This window comes from Glandiceps talaboti, chromosome 2 (genome assembly GCF_964340395.1).
Source record: "Glandiceps talaboti chromosome 2, keGlaTala1.1, whole genome shotgun sequence".
NCBI lineage: Eukaryota > Metazoa > Hemichordata > Enteropneusta > Spengelidae > Glandiceps > Glandiceps talaboti.
The window spans coordinates 23,018,107-23,039,476 of NC_135550.1; the positions used below are offsets into that span (position 1 = coordinate 23,018,107).

Here is a 21,370-nt window from a genome sequence, read left to right on the forward strand (position 1 = left end):
TGGTTTGCCTTGCTATACAGGTTTAGGCGGCCTAACATTAACTACAAGACTTTTGCAATCTTCATGTGATCAAATACTAACAACCTTTGTTGAAGACTTGAAATGCAAAGAAGGCATGTCAGGGGTTTTTTTTCTTTAAAAAGTAAAGTTGCAAGCTTAACAAAAAAATGCTGTGTCTAACAGACTACATACCATTCATGCAATTTTTCGAAATGCAAGTTTTCATGTAAAGTGATCCACCAATTATTGAAGTTCTTCTGTAGCTTGAGGAGAGATAAAGGTAAGATGTGCGAGCTGGCAAGTTTGTTTGTCTCTGGGATTTCTGGGAAGTGCACGAGAGGTGGTTCGTCAAGGAGTTCAAGACTATCTTTGATATCAGCCGCTACTTCGCTTGGCATACCGTCATTGGGCTCGAGATATGAAGCTGCCGAGTAACATTTTACAGTCGTTCTTTTCTGTCGTCCAAGATGGTACCTTTGGATAGATAGGATAAAGCGAAATTAAGTACATGGGGTTATACAGTTCTATACAAAAACAAACCGTAACCGAAACTATACACACGATACGGCTCGAACTAGTTACTATGTTATGGGCGACGATGGGCGATAAAAACGCTGGCGAAATCTCGGTTCCTAAACCTAAACTTCTGTTCAGCAGACATTCAATTTTCCGACCGAAAAACAAATTGAAAAAAGGGCATTGGCATTCCTCCGTTGAGTACTTTAGGCACTCGTGCGACAAAATAGTTTGTCCAAGACTTCAAACTTGATTGACCAATCACTTGCAAAAGTTTCTATAAGACCAATTCTAGAGCGACAATGTAAAGGTCGAAATTTGAAATTTTCGATTCCGACTTAACACGCAATTTTTAAACCAACGAAATATCTTAAAAGAGTGAATTGTAAATGTGACATTGAACATGTGTTCAATATAAACAAATTTTACAAAGCGAAGCAAACTTGCCAAGGTTCACAAGGAAACGTGCAAGCACCAAGATAAATTGTATTTCAGAAGATGAAATTTATGTACAATTGGCACCAAACTTGCAATGACTAAAAAGGTGTAGAGTTCTGGTTGTTCAAGGTTTTGACATTTGCAGTCACGATAAAATAAAGAATGTAATACATATATGAAGGCACAAGCACACAATTAGTACAAACCCATTTCACCAATTAAGCAGGAGTTCCAGAACCTAGTAATGACTATCAGTCGGGGAGGATTACTCGCGCGGAACCAGCAGGTGCTACGTTTGCCCTGCCTGGGTGACTCCGAGATAGCTTGGGAATAGACTGGGGAAAGCCTGGCCACTTCCACAGCAATGTGATATACAGCATGGAACATAGCCCTCTTACTAAACAGTCCCAATCCCAAAACCCCAGTCTAATGATACGTGATTATGTGTATGTCTGCATAAAAAGAAAATCGCTCGGAGCCATTTCCCAGCACGACATTCTTTATCAAGTTCCATAATCTTTTTACATACGACAAACGTCCAGTTATGCAATCACAAACCTTAGCCGGGCTATTCTTGATGCCAGCAAGTGCCTTCTTTTCAGGAGATCTTCGCCATTTTCTGCTGATCTGCTCCTACCCGCAAGTTCCAATGCTTCCGATAGTCTAGTGCTCTCTGTGGTTAACCGTTGTCCACCGTTGTTATTCGTTCCTTCATCGTTATCAATATCGGTGTTCGATAAAGCTCCAGAACCAATTCGATTGTTGTTCACATCTTCCAGTATCTCAAGCAATGCGTCTTCTACATTACAATTAACCTGTTGACAAAGAGACCTGATCTCCTCACAATTTCTACCCTTATTAAGACGACGACAAAAACTAGTCTTTGCTACAGCTCTGAAACAATCGGAACATATGCCCCTACCCGCAAGATATAATTCTTCTGATAGTCTAGTGCTCTCTGTGGTTAACCGTTGTCCACCGTTGTTATTCGTTCCTTCATCGTTATCAATATCGGTGTTCGATAAAGCTCCAGAACCAATTCGATTGTTGTTCACATCTTCCAGTATCTCAAGCAATGCGTCTTCTACATTACAATTAACCTGTTGACAAAGAGACCTGATCTCCTCACAATTTCTACCCTTATTAAAACGACGACAAAAACTAGTCTTTGCTACAGCTCTGAAACAATCGGAACATATGCCCCTACCCGCAAGATATAATTCTTCTGATAGTCTAGAACTCTCTGTGGTTAACCGTTGCCCACCGTTGTTATTCGTTCCTTCGTTATCAATATCGGTGTTCGATAAAGCTCCAGAACCAAGTCGATTGTTGTTCACATCTTCCAATATCTCAAGCAATGCGTCTTCTACATCACAATTAACCTGTTGACAAAGAGACCTGATCTCCTCACAATTTCTACCCTTATTAAGACGACGACAAAAACTAGTCTTTGCTACAGCTCTGAAACAATCGGAACATATGCCCCTACCCGCAAGATATAATTCTTCTGATAGTCTAGTGCTCTCTGTGGTTAACCGTTGCCCACCATTGTTATTCGTTCCTTCATCGTTATCAATGTCGGTGTTCGATAAAGCTCCAGAACCGATTCGATTGGTGTTCACATCTTCCAGTATCTCAAGCAATGCGTCTTCTACATCACAATTAACCTGTTGACAAAGAGACCTGGTCTCCTCACAATTTCTACCCTTATTAAGACGACGACAAAAACTAGTCTTTGCTACAGCTCTGAAACAATCGGAACATATGCCCCTACCCACCAGATCTAATTCTTCCGATAGTCTAGTGCTCTCTGTGGTTAACCGTTGCCCACCATTGTTATTCGTTCCTTCGTTATCAATGTCAGTGTTCGATAAAGCTCCAGAACCAATTCGGTTGTTGTTCACATCTTCCAATATCTCAAGCAATGCGTCTTCTACATCACAATTAACCTGTTGACAAAGAGACCTGATCTCCTCACAATTTCTACCCTTATTAAGAAGACGACAAAATCCAGTCTTTGCTACAGCTCTGAAACAATCTGAACACCTGCCCCTTTCGGTAAGCTTATATATTTTGTGTGTGGTGTCTCTCTTTGATCTGTCTCTTTCATATCCTGATGTCGAACAGTGTATTGTGTTCAGGATATTTGCTGTCAGGCGAGTGTAGAGGATCAATCCAGCCGGTATATCTAGATTGTTTCGTCCTAAATTTAAAATGTAAAAAAAAAGACTTGGTGACTCGATATATATTCTACAGGCGAGTTTTTTTTTTCTTTGCAGAAGAGTACCTCAAACTATATCAAAATGCAATTTGTTACAACTCGTAGAATGTTACACAGCCTAAATAAGTCAGTTACAAGTGCATTGTTTTCATCTTTTAAGCGTTCACAAGTATTGGAAACCATATGATCCCAATGGACGTCTAAAGCACTGTTTTAACATGCTGCTGCATGCTTCCCACCGCCAGGTTTAAGCTTGAACTAATTGCAACAAATTATTTTTTAGTGCGTCTTGTTTAGAATTTTAATTTTTATGTTGACGAACACGTCCAAAGTATAGGAAAATGTAAGTGGTGGAACATGGCTAAAATGAGTTTCTAGTAATTAGCTAATCAGCTTATTCGTGAAATATTAGTGTAATGTCTATGGATAGCTCTGAGGATGGATAATTACTCTAATACCATCTTGTGATCATGAAACCATCCTATGTAACGTAAATGAGCTCAATATTTTAGCAAATATGTTAATTAATGTAAATAACGTGTAGCACATAGCCATGAACTAAGTTTCAAGATGTTTATTGGCAGGTATTGAGAGCATCTAGGAACTTTGTTGTAATATGAAAATGGTCATTAACGTTTGATTGGTATAATTAATGATATAATACAGCAAGTCACACATGGACGATATGTGGAATAAGTTTATATACACCCAGTCCTACGTTATGTGTCGAAGTGGGGAATATGGAATAAATTACAAATAAAAGGACAAATTTGTTAATTATTTCAATTATAGATATAAGATATTCACATTTTGTTACCACTGCCAATTTTATATTCAATGAAAAAAATGATATATAAATGTGGACTGAAATAGTTCTTTTAACACCCCTCCCCTAAGAATTAGGGGTCCTGCAGGTCTTTCCTTATTTAAATAATATTGTTATATAAGAAAGTCTGTAAAGTAACGCAAAGATGTCAACCTAACTGTCCTCATTAACGAGGATGTAACCTTGCATGTGCAGTAGGAATAACAGTACTTTTTTATCCCAGAAAAATGAGATTTTATTTTAACCTATCGTTACCTTAATTAACTTGGCTCTTCAAAGTCAAATCACGACATTTCCTATAGATACGTGTGGCTTTGTGAACCCATGTCCAAACGTTCCCCTTACATTTCATCAAACTTTAATTTCATCAATCAACAGTGAAATAGAATGTCAGAGACTTCTGATATTTTGACGACTGACTGTCATCTTCATTAGGGAATAAGACCACGACTCTCAAAATATCGGAAATCTGATATTTTATATTGCGCTTTCGATTGATGGAATTTAACTTCTGTTGAGGATTCTACACAGTAAATGATTTTTAACGTATTTCATATATTAAATTGAACGTTTTCTAAGGCTGGAAATATGCAACACATTGATATACACCTTTGCTAGTTGTATCAGTTCCAAGACTGCACATCTTTTGTAGTCATAGAAACAGAACTCGGGTCACAATATTTACGAAATTGGTGAATCCACAGATTTAAGATTCAAATGTCTACTTAATGTTACAAACACATCCTAATCAAAAAGCTACACTTTACTCTACAAGTAGCTGATTCTCTTATCAAATTGTTTTTAAAGAGCGTAGTATAAAAGGTAAAACCATTGTGCCATGCAATATAACACTAACGGGAATTTCTGGCTTTATGCAACATCTAATACGTTAGAGAATGGAAAAATTAAATAAATCTGAAAACCAAGTTGATCAGGTTCAAGAAGGTAGAAATAGTACTCGTGTAGTTTCTCACAGCAAGACCCTATCCAAAGACATTACTTGTCCATGAAAAAGATGTATACCATATGTATATGTTATCAATATAGCTCAATTAATTCACCATTGGCAATTTTTACTTGACATAGGAATGGTTTGGTGGTGAAAATAGTTAGATTAATTTCCTTCAAAATATGTAATATAACAAAGTATTTAATTCTTATTATAAATATATGCTGTTCATAATATTCATGTTATTCACGATATTTACTCATAGTCATATTTGACTACCATGTTGTGTTAATATATAATCCTGATGAAAGACAGGTGTACAAGTGTTATCCCTCTCAATATCGTATTTCGTGAATATGCTAATTAGCTAATTATTGAAAAAACTCTACCCATGTTCTACCACTTAGATTTTCCTGGACTCTTGACTTGTGTTCAGCGTAAAATTGTGACCAAGATGCACTAAAAATAATTGCTGTTGCAATCTGCCTGGCTGCAATAATTGTAACGTTTGCTGTGATTTCGAGGATACGGGACCTATGCGTTTCGTTATCAGTACGAAACTATGAAATTTCAACCACGCATTCTTAAACCCACAGTAGCTTAGCAGGAGCCGAATTCGATCAGACCTATATTTTCAGTGAAAATTGTTAAATACCAATAATTTGACATTTGTACACACTAATTACAAGTCTATTTTTATCCATAAGTAGTACAGCAATAGGTTGAAATCCTGATTGCGTTGGGAATTGATTTTAGGGTCCGGTTACAAAAATCAATTTGATTGGATGTATTTTACCATCTGAGGTGTACAGCTTCACACGCGCTTTATCTACAAGTGATTCAACTACTGTAATGGTTGTACGATACGAGTAGTTCTTTACATGTCTATAGCAAAAACGGTTTCAAATAATGTACAATTGCAGCTAATGCTAGACATCGGGCTTAATTATACAGAAAATATTACTTATGAAAAACGATTCATTAAAATCAAAAGCTACAATAATAAATGTTATACGACACGTTCAATTTAAACATAAATTAAATTAAACTAGAACATTACTTGTTATGTCCGTAAGGACTTACGGACGGTAAAAATAGTCCATTCTCGTCACTTTACAACACCTATGTTTACATACTAAAAGAATGACAGCAATGCTAATCTTTTATTAGCTACACTTTTGAGTTCAGACAATTACAAATACTATGGTGGGTAAAAATTGCGACTAACCTTCAGCATCCTTGGCGAGGAGTAGCTGGTCTCTCAAATGATTGATAACTGTTACATCAATGGGTAAAGGGGCGTGTCCTATGACTGCTGTTGTATCCAAGGCTACAGTTTCTAGAAGATTTGCCTTTTCTCCCTTCGCTTTCGTTTCCTTTAAAATTCTAAGATCTGTAAGAAAAGAGCACGAAATACTTTATCAAGTCATGTATTTTGAAGCCAAAAATGTTTTCACAAAACCACCTACACTAGTGGTGAGATTTGTCTGGCCTCGGGATCTTCTGTACGTCAGGGAGCGAGTCATCAACTTTGAAACAAACTCTGAAACAAACATAGCGAAATGGCCGCCATTTAAAAAAGTGGAAGATGTCGTAAAGTTACACATACCTCCAAATAAACTATTTTCAACCTGCTGTAATTCTTTCACAATAGAATCGATGATAGTAAGACCCTTCGCCCAAGACTCTAGTTCAAATTCTTTGTTGGTTTCAACTGTTCGCAACTGCAAGAAAATGGGAACATGAACGAGTGTCAGCAACGCAAATGGAAAAAAATATCAAGTATCCACACTTTCAATTTCTCACATTATATTCGGTGAGCAATACGTTTACCGTTTTATTGTTGAGCTACTGTAACACTGTGATGCTCGAATTGATAAAGGCAACCACCGCAAAACTGATGCAGAAAAAGTACAAATGGATACAGCGACAATTGTGTAAAATTGGGAACTCGCCACGTGCGAGGAATATAGGACGAAATTCAAGCTGGTGTGAAAAAAAACCTCAAGGACCGACATTTTTCAAACATGCAGGTGACGTGGAGCTTTAACAGGTGGGTTTTTTTTATACATTCTGTTGGGTTTTTTTCAATTCCACTAATGCATTCTTTACTGCTTAAGTTTGCAGTCGCCATAAGTTGCACCCTGTACGGTGGAGTAATAAACGTCTTGAAAGACAGAAAACTCTTACCTGGCCAGCGAAATCCCTCGTTTTCTGTAATACTTCGTTCACAGTCGTTAGACTGGGTACTTTTGTCAAAAGGTTTAATGTAGTGTCAATGTCTGATAATTCTTGCCGAGTTCCCTTCAGTTTCGGAATGACGAAATATAGATCTTCGTTGAAATTGCCAGTCAGTGTATCGTTCAGACGTCTCATACTTGTATGGATAATATTGATATCACTTGTGAGGTTCATCAGTTTGCTGAGCAATCTGTCGGTATTTGGCGTGGCTTCCTGGCAATCCGCGACCAGAAACCATGCCGCCACTACCGTGAAGACAGCCGTGGTCGAAAGCATGCTAATGGATACTATTCAAGTACAGAACCTGCAAATGACTTCCCGGCGAAATAAAATATATAAAGAAACCAAGGATAACGAAGAACTAAAATAAAATGAAGAAGAGCTGAAACGAATTCTCTTATATACCTCATGAAAACCTGCCTATCCAGTGGAAGACATTGTCATTGGTACAATTTTGATACACACCTGTGTGATTTGCTAGTTTCGACGAATCATAGGGTAAGTAGTAATGATGACGAGGCTAGATTTGAATAAATTTGAATATTCAGATACTCTCGTTATTTGTTTGACAAGACAAACACTAGATGGTTTTCAAAATTTTGTTGAATTGGTCCCAGAGCGTTTTGGATGAGTGTCAAAACGTATGGATAGACGGAAAGTACTGATGACACATCCACCTCTAGGGTAATATATGTCAACATGGTTGTGATAATTTATTGTTATATTTCATTCCATGGTCTGTATTTATGTATCATGTCAACATTAGCGAAAATTGCCACATTTGATAATTAGAAAAATAGAGTATACTGATTGGTCGAAATGAATCATGATCAACATAACAATGGATCGGTATGTCCAATCAGTGGTGACGTTGCAATATAGTAAGTGGTCAGTACCAGGTGGACTTCGCCATACAATGTATTGCAATTCGTATGTTAGCCATTTAGGGCAAGTAGCTCGAAAAAAACACATGTCAATGTCGCGTGAACAGAAACCCAAGGGGTAACAGGGTCTGTGCACTGTACATGTTGTTGTGCTGGCCGCTGTTGCCACGGGTGTCATGACTTCCCTTCGTTTTTCGTTAGGATTTGTCAAGTACTTGAGTTGTTGCTTAGAACGGTCGGTTATGTAACAAGACACGTCTCCTCTGTCACGATAATTTGAATTATGTCATAAGGAATCGTCTCAAATATGTTTTAAACGCGTCATGTATCTTGCATGATTTACATGTAATATCACCCTTGGTGCCAAGTGTCTCTGCTAAAACCTTTCACTATTCTTATAATTTGCATATAAGTTTATACGCATGACTGGGCTGAAAACCAGGTCATACGGATAGGTCAAATACTCGACATTTAGCTTTCATTACTTGCACTCACTTCCAAAGTATCGTCAACTCTTTTTCTATCCTTACCGCCACCATGTACACCTTTACTTGCACTTTATCATATGTAGAAATGTCAATACGGCAGGCAGAAAATGTAGTAAAACACGAACTGTCTATGTTTCGGTTGTTATATGTTGAATAGAGAGATACATAAAGAGCATTGTTGGATATTAGGTGAAACAGGGCAGGGTACAGATCTAGGCAGGTATTCACACTCGATTGCACAATAGCGCAGAGTTTGGTTGTCTGGAAGACACAACACCATTTTACGAAAATAAAGATTACAGAAGGTAACTACGAAGACGGGTTTTTTGGCGTATCATGATATACATTTATGTATACATGTTTTATCTACGTCCTCCTTACAAGTTACCTCACTGATTAGCTACCAAAACATCAACGCGTTCTAGTAAATTTTCATTTGTTGCCAATAGAAGACGCTCAACAAATTTGTTGTTTTGGTAACTAGTCAGTGAGGTAACTTACACAACTGTCGGGCGGATCTCAATGGCGACGCCTGTAAATGTAACTTGTGTTTTCTTTCCTTCGAAATGACGCCTCCGTGCTAGAAAGTTTGTGAAGGTCTAAATTTATTATGCAAACCCGCAGTTTTGCATTCTGGGACTTCAGTGAAGGTGACCTCAGATGAACAGTCGATTCGAATCTGACCATAACAATAACTACTAGATGTAATCCCGCATATCCATAGATGCCTCTTTGAATGTATAAGTATCCATATTAAAGGTGAGTAAATTACCTTACAAATAAACATGTCGCGATTGAATATTTGTATTTCTGTATCCATTGACATGAAATCAAATGAACTATGTATACAGCAAAGAGCGATGACAAGTTCGGCATACAAACCTCGTCGTGGTAGTAGTAATTGAACAACTACAAACAACACTGGAAATAACCAAACCTGTGAGGTGCTAGCTAATTCTCGAAATCACGATTAATTAATTTCTAAGTTAAGCTTTCTTTTTTATTTATTCATTTCTTCATTGACTGATTTATTGTTCGTTTTTGTTTTTAGTTTGAAGCGAAAATGTCAAAAAACGAAGTAACACCATTCAGTGTAGCAGACTGGGCTATATTTATTGGTATGCTAGCAGTGTCTGCCGCCACTGGAGTGTACTATGCCATTGTGAAGGGAGGACAAAAGACAACATCACAGTGAGTATCACAGAATCGTATGTCAATCAAAGTAAGGCGAGTGCGACCTCTTTTGATTCATTGATTTTGATAAGTTATAGGGCCTAGCATTTACAAGATCTTATACCAAGATAAAGGAGAGTCGAATGTTTTACAATTGTAGCAATAACTGCGTTCGGAAATGGCGTTGGACGATTCTTTATACACTATCAAATGCTGACAGATCATGTAGCGATAGGTAACAATGCCGGGTAAGAATGTTATTATGGCATTTCTTTTCCTGTTGATCACCACTATCCTCCTCAATAACAACTACATTTTCAACGTTATCTCGTTTCACTCCAACTGCATTTTTTGTGAACTAATAATAATACTTTCTCTCTCTCTCTCTCTCTCTCTCTCTCTCTCTCTCTCTCTCTCTCTCTCTCTCTCTCTCTCTCTCTCTCTCTCTCTCTCTCTCTCTCTCCTCCCCCTCCTCCCCCCCCCTCTCTCTCTCTCTCTCTCTCTCTCTCTCTCTCTCTCTCTCTCTCTCTCTCTCTCTCTCTCTCTCTCTCTCTCTCTCTCTCTCTCTCTCTCTCTCTCTCTCTCTCTCTCTCTCTCTCTCTCTAGATATCTTGTTGCGAATCGCAAACTAGGATGTGTACCACTTGCCATATCGTATTTTGTGACCTTCGTATCTTCTATAGCTGTGTTGGGATTTCCAAGTGAGATATTTGTACATGGCATTATGTTTTCATGGATTTTAGTGTCCTGTGTACTGGGGTATGGAATATCGGCATACGTGTTTGCTCCAGTTATCCGGGGACTTGACATCGTCAGTATTTACGAGGTAAGTACTAGAAACATACAAAACAGACAGACAGACAGGCAGGCAGACAGAGAGACATACATACATACATACATACATACATACATACATACATACATACATACATACATACATACATACATACATACATACATACATACATACATACACACACACACACACACACACACAGACAGACAGACAGACAGACAGGCGTGCGTACGTACGTACGTACATACATACATACATACATACATACATACATACATACATACATACATACATACACACACACACACACACATACATACATACATACATACATACATACATACATACATATTATTTATTTATTTATTTATTTATTTATTTATTTATTTATTTATTTATTCATTTAGCCGTGTACACAAGAAGTGACAATTTAATTCTATTTCCATGTACACCTCCATGCCTTTGTGTCATCTGTAGTCATTTTTTTTAAAATCGTATTCCAGGTCTTTTTAGACTGTTACAGTACAGTTTGTCTACTTTACTGTACTTGTCTTCATTTACTTCTTTTACCCTTCATCAAACTCTCACCGAAGAATTGTAACCGAAGAATATCTTATCTTGGGGTCCAAGTAATTTTTAAAATTTAAAGTAAAATAAAATAAAATTCCGACCAACCTACCCTATTTTCTGAAGTCGTGTTATCGGAAACAAACATTTTTTTTATGTTTGCCTTAAAGCCAGTGCAGCTTTAAAGGAAATGAGATAAATAGATGACTTCAGTGAATGACGTCATGATCACGTATTTACTGACCATACAATATGGATAATTTTACCATATAGTAACCCTTACCACCATTGAAGTCAACACAAATACATATTATCATGTGTGAATTTCAAAAAACAAACATTTCTTTTTAATTTTGAATTCCAACAGTATATTGATCTCCGATTTCATTATTCTCTACGGATAGCCAGTGCCATCCTTTTCACCATTTCAATAAATTTCTACATGGCGACTACACTGGTTGGACCAGCACTGGCTTTCCAAGCAGGTAGGCAAGCTGTGAACTACTTGTATCTTAGAGGTCTACACCAAATCTCTGGTTCATTTGTACAGACTGAAAGTCTGCTTGGGAACTAATATGTCAATACGATAGTCAGATAGGGTACATGGGATATATACTATATGTGTGTGTGCGTGCGTGTGTGTGTGTGTGTGTGTGTGTATGTGTGTGTGTGTGTGTGTGTATGTGCTCGCGCGTGCGTGTGGGTTTGCGTGTCTGTATACACACACGCACACATATATATATATATATATATATATATATATATATATATATATATATATATATATATATACATATATAATTGCATAAGGAACTTGTCAGACAGTCCAAATAAATAGATGTAATCCGACGTTTCAAATAAAAAAATATTTTTCAAGAAAAAGAATATATATATATATATATGTGTGTGTGTGTGTGTGTGTGTGTATGTGTGTGTGTGTGTGTGTGTGTGTGTGTGTGTGTTTGCTTGCTTTTCCGTCTGTCCATATATGTATGTGCAATGTCACCGATAGTGGCTTTGATTATGATATTCCGATATTTCTTTACTCCAACTTAACTTTCAGTACAGAACGTGGATTATTGGATAACGATAGTGGTAACGGGATCAATTTGTACATTTTACACTACGTTGGTGAGTTCAGCATGAGTCTCTCCATTTCATTCACCAAACTGAATGAAAAAATTTCATACGAGGCGATATGTTATCTTGACTTTCTGAAGACTTGTGGTACTATATCTTTGCCTTGCACAAGTTTGACCCGCAGAGTAACGTCATCAGTATTTATTTATCTCTATCTATCTACCTATCTATCTATATATCTATATCTATCTATCTATCTATATATATATATATATATATATATATATATATATATATATATATATATATATATCTGTCTATTTATATATCTAGCTATTTACATGTCTGTCTGTCTGTGTGTGTCTGTCTATTTGTTTATTTATTTACTTCATATTTATTTAAAAATATAAAAGAGAGGACTGGCCGATTTCAATGAGGCTTGCTTGAATGTAGTGCACTGCAGTATTGTTATATCAATCATTTGTTCAAAAACTTGATCCCCAAGCTTAGCTGAACATTTTATGAACATTTACTGGTTATTTACTGTGGCCAGCGAGACATTCTTTCTCTTTGATGTATATGAATGATTATGTTATTCTACTAAAAAATTCGTTTGTGATCCAGGCTCTTCTTTGATTTTATCACACAGGGTGGACTTAAAGCAGTTGTATGGTCCGATGTGTTCCAATCCATAGTTATGATGACGTCAGTTATTGTAGTGATGGCAATGGCCACTGTAGACGCCGGGGGTGCCACTGCAGTGTATGAACACAACAAGATCAATGGAAGACTTAACCTTCTTGAGTAAGTTGGATTCCTCTTATGGCTTTGTCGACTGAATTGTGTCAATCACGATTATCATCTGTCAGAGTGTTTTGATTCCACTACGATCAATATACCACTACAAGGATATCAAACTATGGCCAAACTAAGGTAGGGAGAAATTAATGGAAGATATCAATTCGGTGTTTATATGTTATTCCACTATTAGTCTCATATAGCAAGTTTTCCTCAAATGACCGAATATTTGACCCCATTCAGTGCGTATACTGTCTTGATTCACAGGGTGAGATATCGCATGACTACCGCTATCAACCGGTCGTGCAATCTCCCACATGCTGTAAATGGCTTTTCCGAAACTACAGACACCATTTTATCGGAAGAAAAGAAGGTATTAAATAGGTTTATACAAAGGCGGTGAATATATTACTTTTTAATATTGATAACAAAATTAACTTGATGTGTTTTATGTTCTGGTCCAAGTATATATATATATATATATATATATATATATATATATATATATATATATATATATATATATATATATATATATATATATATATATATATATATATATATATATATGTACATCAACATCTCCTGACGAGTGATTTACTCACGAAACAGGCTTGTAGAGACGAAAAACCCGACTTGATTTTCTTCTACCCTCAACATATACTCCGCTCTGCGTGCAGACGTATCGAGCACTGTACCACGGACAAATCTTACCACTGACTTTCTATATATATATATATATATATATATATATATATATTCAACTTACTCAAGAATCCACCTTTCTCAAGAAGGTATATATATATGACTTGTCTAACTGTCCACATCTCTCATTACACTTTGTGTCTATTATTCAACACACAGGGTGAGTCCTGACCCAACCATCCGAATAACGGTCTGGAGCATAATCATTGGTCAGACGATATTTTCTTTGACATTATCGGTTAACCAGGGCTCGGCCCAGCGAGTACTAGCGGCAAAATCTATACGTCAAGCCCAAGGGTAATTGGGATTAATTTATGATACATACAAATAGATCGAAATAGATCATTGTATATATATATATATATATATATATATATATATATATATATATATATATATATATATATATATATATATATATATATATATATATATATATATATACTTATACTTTTCTTCCTTAATTTCGTCCAGTGAGATTTATATGAATGAATACATAATATGTGTGTGTTTGTGTGTACGTGTGTATGCGTGATTATCTTATGATACTTTAAATACATCATATATGTGTGTGTGTGTATTTTTGTTATGTGTCTGTCTCGGCTTGTCTGTTTCTGAGCACGTCTGTCTGTTATTTCCATTTCAATGGTCGTTCATCCCTTTTATACATACATACATACATACATACATACACACACACACACACACACACACACACACGCACACACACACACACACACATACATACATACATACATACATACATACATACATACATACATACATACATACATACATACATACATACATACATACATACATACATACATACATACATACATACATACATACATACATACAGATATATGCAAGGACCGTACATAAGTTTCGGCATATCAACTAAGATTACAAAGTCAACTTTCAATTGTAGGGACATCACAAAACGGGTAGTGGCTTACAGCATTTGTCACATTTATAATATAATCCATTTCCATTTTAAATCCAAAAATTCTAAATTTTAAATTCAAAATTCAAAATTCAGTAATTGCAGTGGGATGGTAATTTGTTCTTTTTGTGGAGACTAGCAACTGTACATCAGATGTATTTTTTTTACAAATAAATTCTACAATTTTCTTTGAAGGACTATAATGTTATCGTTATGCATATTGGAGGTATTTATAGCTTTGCTGTTCTTGACCGGTCTCTCATTGTATGCCTACTATGATAGTAAGTATAGATCATTCACTTCAACCACTATGACAGAAACACTCATCATGAATTCGAGTGAAAAACGCAGCAAGGAAAACATTGACTCTTAAACTTAGGTTTACAGTGTGATCGTTATAATTTTTAAAAAAATGTATAATTATTTATTCATTTAGCTTTTCATTTCATTTATTCATTGTTTTCATGTATTCATGCTTATTTATTCGTGTATTCTTTCCCATGTAGACAACTTGATGCCATTGTTGCCTGCAATCAACAGCACCTTTTCTCCACTTTACAGTAAGCAACTAACAACTTATTACATCAAATTACATTGAAATCCGATGATATCATATGATATGATATATGATATGATATGGTATGATATGATACGATATGATATGATATATGATATGATACGATATGATATGATATATGATATGATATGATATGATATGATATGATATGATATGATATGATATGATATGATATGATATGATATGATATGATATGATATGATAAACATTATATATGATATAAACCACCACTATTTATTTAATAATTGCCTAATTTTATGTTTCGGTGCCTAATTAGATAGATCGACAGAACGTAAACGATTCTCCACTCTAACTATCTTTCTAGGGTACCAGGATCTAACGAGCTTGTCTAAGTTAGGAATTAGCCACACAGGTATAGTCACTTACAGAGACACTGCACACCAACAGTTACGTTGTAAATCTAAAGTAGCTTTATTTCTCTATGTCCCTAACATATAAGTTCTAGTTGTCACCTTGAAATTATAGTGATGTCATTATTCTAAATAATTTGCTATAAATAAATGATGTCTCATGTAGATTCATTTTTCTAGAAGACATGGTGAACTTTCTACCAGAATATTTAAGATTGAGATTTAAGATCATGCCATATGTAAATGTTCCACGTGTAAGACAAGTGTTGATCATGCTATTGAAAAATTAGGTATTAATCTGAATTCGCCAATCAACAAGTTATCTTGTTTACAAGTATTAATCAAATAGTATGGTGTCTAATCAAAACACTTATAATTAATACAGGGTTAGTAGATAACTCAACATATTGGTAGATCACGCTGTTGTTAGAGCCTGTCTGTAAGTAAATAGCACAAAGGTAAATTATATGTTAATTTGGTAAAATATGCCAAAATTATATGTAAAAATATGATATTTCTGGATAGTAACACTAGCAGTGCTTCTCCAAATAACAAAAGTTTACCAAAATCAATCAATCCTTTCATCGCTACTATGGTCACATCAGACTCTAGAAAATCTACAGTTATACGAAAAAAGTACCGATCTTCTGTATTAAGAAGGACATAACTGATAGGGAATAAAAATAAAGATAAATGCCTGATACAGAACTGAGATATATGGCACAGTGTCTCTAGGTGAAAGTTAACTACCTTTCTTCTAATCATTCACAGATGTAACCATGCCTTCACAAGACTGGAGAGAACCTAATTACGAGCCCAATTACAGCACTCCAGATCAGGTAAAGTGGTCTTATATGATGATCAGTTCTTTTCTCGGACATCACAGTCGAAACTATTTGATAAGTATTAGACAAGGACTGAGTCTAGAAGCGTCCGTTTCGGTGGAAATTATCCTATAATTAGAAATATTTCTAGTTCTCAAAAGTTCTCTTTATCGTTTTTGTTTCAGTGAAGAGTAATGTTATGATAGATATGATATGATATGATATTATATTGTATTATATTATATTATATTATATTATATTATATTATATTATATTATATTATATTATAAAACATATAATATATCTTAAAACCTATACAATTTGACATATGCAGTCTTGACTCTAGCGCCCTCCAACGAGCTAGCGCTTCCATCGTTGCCAGCTCAAAACCCAAAACCCATTGCCAGCTCAAAACCTACGTCTTGGTCGAAATATGGAGACATAAAATAGATACTTGATATGATGAAAAATATACATGCAATTCTTCCTTCTTTTGTTTTGTCATGTATGATCAGATGTGTTTTTGGTTACTACGTCGATGTATGATCAGATGTGTTTGTGGTTTAATACTACGTCGATGTATGATCAGATGTGTTTGTGGTTTAATATTACGTCGATGTATGATCAGATGTGTTTGTGGTTACTACGTCGATGTATGTTCAGATGTTTTTGTGGTTACTACGTCGACGTATATATTATGATCAGATATGTTTGTGGTTACTACGTCGACGTATGATCAGATATGTTTGTGGTTACTACATTGATGAACAAGTAGTACATTGCATATCATGTTTAACTTTTAATCCAAATCTTGAATTCATGCACTAACAACTCAACATACAGATTCTTATCTACTTTGTGAGTTCAAGATTGGGACAGATACCAGGTCTGCAAGGTTTATTCATATCCTGTTTGTTTGCTGGAGCTTTGAGGTACGATCATTATCATAATTGCATCTCGTTTTACTGGTGAGAGATATTTCTCTGACATTTGTGCAACATCTTGGAACAATCTTCCTTTCAATCAACCATTACAATCATTGACATCCTTCCATCACTCTCTCAAGACATCAGTAAGGTCAAACCTCTCCATTTGCCATGTATCCGGGCAGTGTGTATAACCCCCTCACATCTGCGCTGATATAGAGCTTTGCTTACAGAGATTAGGCGCATTAGAAATATTTTTATTATTATTAAATATGATTACATGTGTGCGGTCTGAACGCCCGTTTTTTCTTTGTCATTTTTTGTTTTTATATGAAGAATTGTTTTCTACTTAAAGCTGTAACGGAAAGGTTTTTTTTTAATCAAATATTTTGTTAGGTACAATAACTTACTCATAATATCGTACACCGAGAACAGCATTGCATCACCTGTGGGTAAACGTATTCTTTGTAGCTGTATATACACAAAAATCGAATCAAATCGTTTTTGGGTCCGCATCCAAAAATCAGCGCCCTCAACTACCGTCATGATTTCAACCTGTGTTTGTACAGCTTATGATAATATCAACCACTGATTTACATGTACAATGTCTAATTATTGGTATTTTAACAACTTTCAGTGAATAAATTGTGTTTGTCTTAAACTCCAGTTACAACTAGTATAGTTTTGTGATGGTGACATATTCAAATCCGAACAAAACTGTCTTTTATAAGTAATAGGCCAATTATTAGAATATATATATATCACGTTAGACAACAATGATATGGTATGTGTTATAATTAAAGCGGGTCTCTTTTTTTAGCACCACACTTACTTCTTTAATATTTTCTATCTAATAATGTGTTTGTCCTGTTTGACGTGTCCTGCACATTGATAAACGTACATCACTGACTCATGTTTTCGCAGCTCCATCTCCTCTGGCCTAAATGGTTTAGTTGCCGTCATCTTGAAAGACATGATATTACCATGGCGACAGTGGCGCTCCAAACGGAATTACCGGCCTGTGGTGCATAATGACGCAAGAGATACTACCATATCGAAAGGACTAAGTAGGTTTATATTACTTGATACCATATTATCATATAATAATAACGCAAACAATAAAATACAATAAACAATACAACAAGGTATGTTATGATGGCGTCCAAAGGCGCCATACATATGATATGACCAATTATCAGATATGACTTTTCTGCTAGTGTTTTTATGTTTGACCGTGACTTTGTGGGTCAACTGCATTTTAAAAACCCGTTTCACCTATATTAAAGTCACACGTAGGTGAAATGGTATGTTGGGGAACTTGTGCTTGATTTTGTTACCTAATTCACGATTTTTTTCTCTTTCCATTAGCTGTGATGTTCGGGATTGTTTTCACTGCCCTTGGTTTAGGTGTACCCTATATGGGTACTTTCATCGTGATAACGACTGCTGTACAAGGCGTATTTGCTGCCCCAGTTCTTGGTGCTTTCACTCTTGGCATGTGCTATCCAAGGGCCAACACATGGTTAGTTCTCTATATTATGTTTGTATTTCTGATTGATTGATAAGATATGAATGTACCATACCATTGGAAACTTTGAATATCTGATTGGCTAAAATCCCACAACGTCACTTCTCTGTACTTAAATGTGATGACATTTTTGTCAATTTGTGTCATTATAAAAGATCACACAGACTTTAGAGAATATCTACATGTTTGACACGTTTAGCATAAATGTCAAGTCAAAGCGTTTGAATTTCCTTTTCTATACTCCAGGGGTGTCTTCATAGCAGTCATGATTGGAACTGGTTGGGGTATATGGGTCGCCCTTGGAGCTACATTGACTAGATATGGACTTGTAACACCTCTACCATTTTACAAGGTGGGTTTTATTCATCATTATAGTAGTTATTTCTCAATCACTCAATTCACGAAATAAGCTGAGCTCACCAACTCAACAATAACTGAAAATCGCGATCGACTGGAAACTCGGTTTAAAAACATTATTTTTCAAAACAAGTCATTTGCTACATAGATCACAGGGCACCCAGGCTTAGTTAATTATGTTTTACGAAAGCAAACAAACAAACAAATAAATAAATAAATAAACCAGCAAACGAATGAATAAATAAATAAATAAATAAATAAATAAATAAATAAATAAATAAATAAATAAATACATACATACATACATACATACATACTGACAAGCATTAACAAACACACCGTCGCAAACCGAGTAAGTACAATTGTGTTCATTTCGCATATATGAAAACATATAGTAATTCTTGTAGTTGATAATGATTTGTAATTACTCTCTTGTTGATGCTTGTTAGTATATGTATTATTTATTTGTTGTTTGCTGGTTTGTTTATTTATTCATCTATTTTTTGTTTGTTTTTATTTGTTTGTTTTCTTAAACATAACTAAGCCTGAGTGCCCTTTGCATAGATTATCTATTAGCTTTTTCTTTCGACTAATTTATATCTTTAGAAACTTCGAGTAAAACCCGTATGAAAGTTTATTTTCAATAATACAATCACATTAATGTTTGTTCTCGTAGATGTCGTTCATGTGGTACCCTTTTATGAATTGGTTTATAACAGTCGTGCTGGGCATCCTGATTAGTGAGATTCGGAGGTGTATAGCGCCCTCAGAAAGAGGCCACAAAGTCGACCCAAAACTACTGATACGCTGCCTAAGGTGAGAGAATTGATGATTGCAAACTCGCTGAACATATCAATAACTGGATTACAGAACTGCTTTTTACTTAGGAAGAACAAGAACTTATTTACCGTACACTCTATTTATATTTTTTTTCGAAGCATTCATAATTTAGGCGTCGTATTATATATATTTCAGAGCCTAGAACTTTTTCACCAATTGAATAACGTCATATGCTTAGAGGAAGTGACTAAAAGCACAGACAAGGAGGAAAAGTAATGTAATGTCACGCCAATAATTTCTGACCGGCCATTTTCGTGATCAGTGCGCCCTCTATTAGAAGTATTTACGGTCACTTTGATTTTGGTAGAATAGATACTTCGCTGTCTCGTTGTGTTTGTCTCAATAATCAGTCGTCTAAACACTGTCTGCTTATTCCGTAGGCCAAAATACTCGTATTCGCCGAATGAAGGGCAGGATACACACGAAAGAGAAGTTATCATGACTGAGATGAATATTAATAGAGACGAATATTTGAAATGTCGACAGTCGACATTGGACGATTGAAAACTCATCAAGTGATATGTCATCTTCTGAAATTGGTGTTGTTGACGCTACATGTACCTCGGTATTCCTGGACTGTAAATAATATGTTATAATGATTCGATAGTCCAATGTTAATTTGCAAATAACTATTTCTACATTCTCGGTTTTAACGCTTTTATATTGAATGTTTTGAAACGCCATATCATTCTAGGGATAGATTTTACAGTATCATATTTTAAATATCAGTACTACAAATATTTCATATAAACATAAATTTTTTTAATTGTTGTTGCCGATTCGAATTAAACCTTGCTAGTATCATTGATTCGCCAAATCATTAAGTGATGACCGAACGGCAAACAAAGGTTTAGTTTAATATATATTATTGGTATCAACCGGGGGGGGGGGGGGGGTCTTTCCAGTAGTGTTTTGCTGATAGTCTAATCGGCCAAACCAGACGTTTTTCGTTTGATGGTGGTCGAAGCCCAACTGTAACTTCATGCTCATAAAGGTAGCCTCGATTGCACTGTAACACTGTATGTGTTTTATTTGACAAGTGAGAGAAAAGAACTGTCAGCAAAAACTTAGAAATTCACGATACAGGACCTGAATAGAGTAATAATAATTATAATAATAATGTTGGTTTCTTATATAGCGCTTTCCCACTCCATGCTCAAAGAGCTTTACAATTATTACCCCTGGCACGGATCTATAGCGGCCCAACGACCCTTTACACTTCCTCAACTCCCTGGGGAGCATACAAGTACGGTAACGTATCATAAGAACTGGGTCAAGAAAACTAACAACTCTCAACGTTACCGTTTATTGAGAGGAAA

The 21,370-nt window shown here is 35.6% G+C and overlaps 1 protein-coding gene across 1 annotated transcript; it reads left to right on the forward strand.

The window, feature by feature from the left end:
• Window positions 1–9,626: 9,626 nt before the first annotated feature.
• LOC144445697 (sodium-dependent multivitamin transporter-like) lies at window positions 9,627–20,555 on the forward strand. The gene is made up of 15 exons (XM_078135344.1): window positions 9,627–9,754; window positions 10,343–10,562; window positions 11,467–11,584; window positions 12,163–12,230; window positions 12,829–12,983; window positions 13,842–13,979; window positions 14,824–14,909; window positions 15,135–15,188; window positions 16,348–16,415; window positions 17,244–17,332; window positions 18,251–18,393; window positions 18,695–18,848; window positions 19,101–19,206; window positions 19,888–20,027; window positions 20,432–20,555. Exons 1-15 carry the CDS (start codon window positions 9,627–9,629, stop codon window positions 20,553–20,555), a joined length of 1,791 nt encoding a protein of 596 aa, XP_077991470.1.
• Window positions 20,556–21,370: the final 815 nt, after the last annotated feature.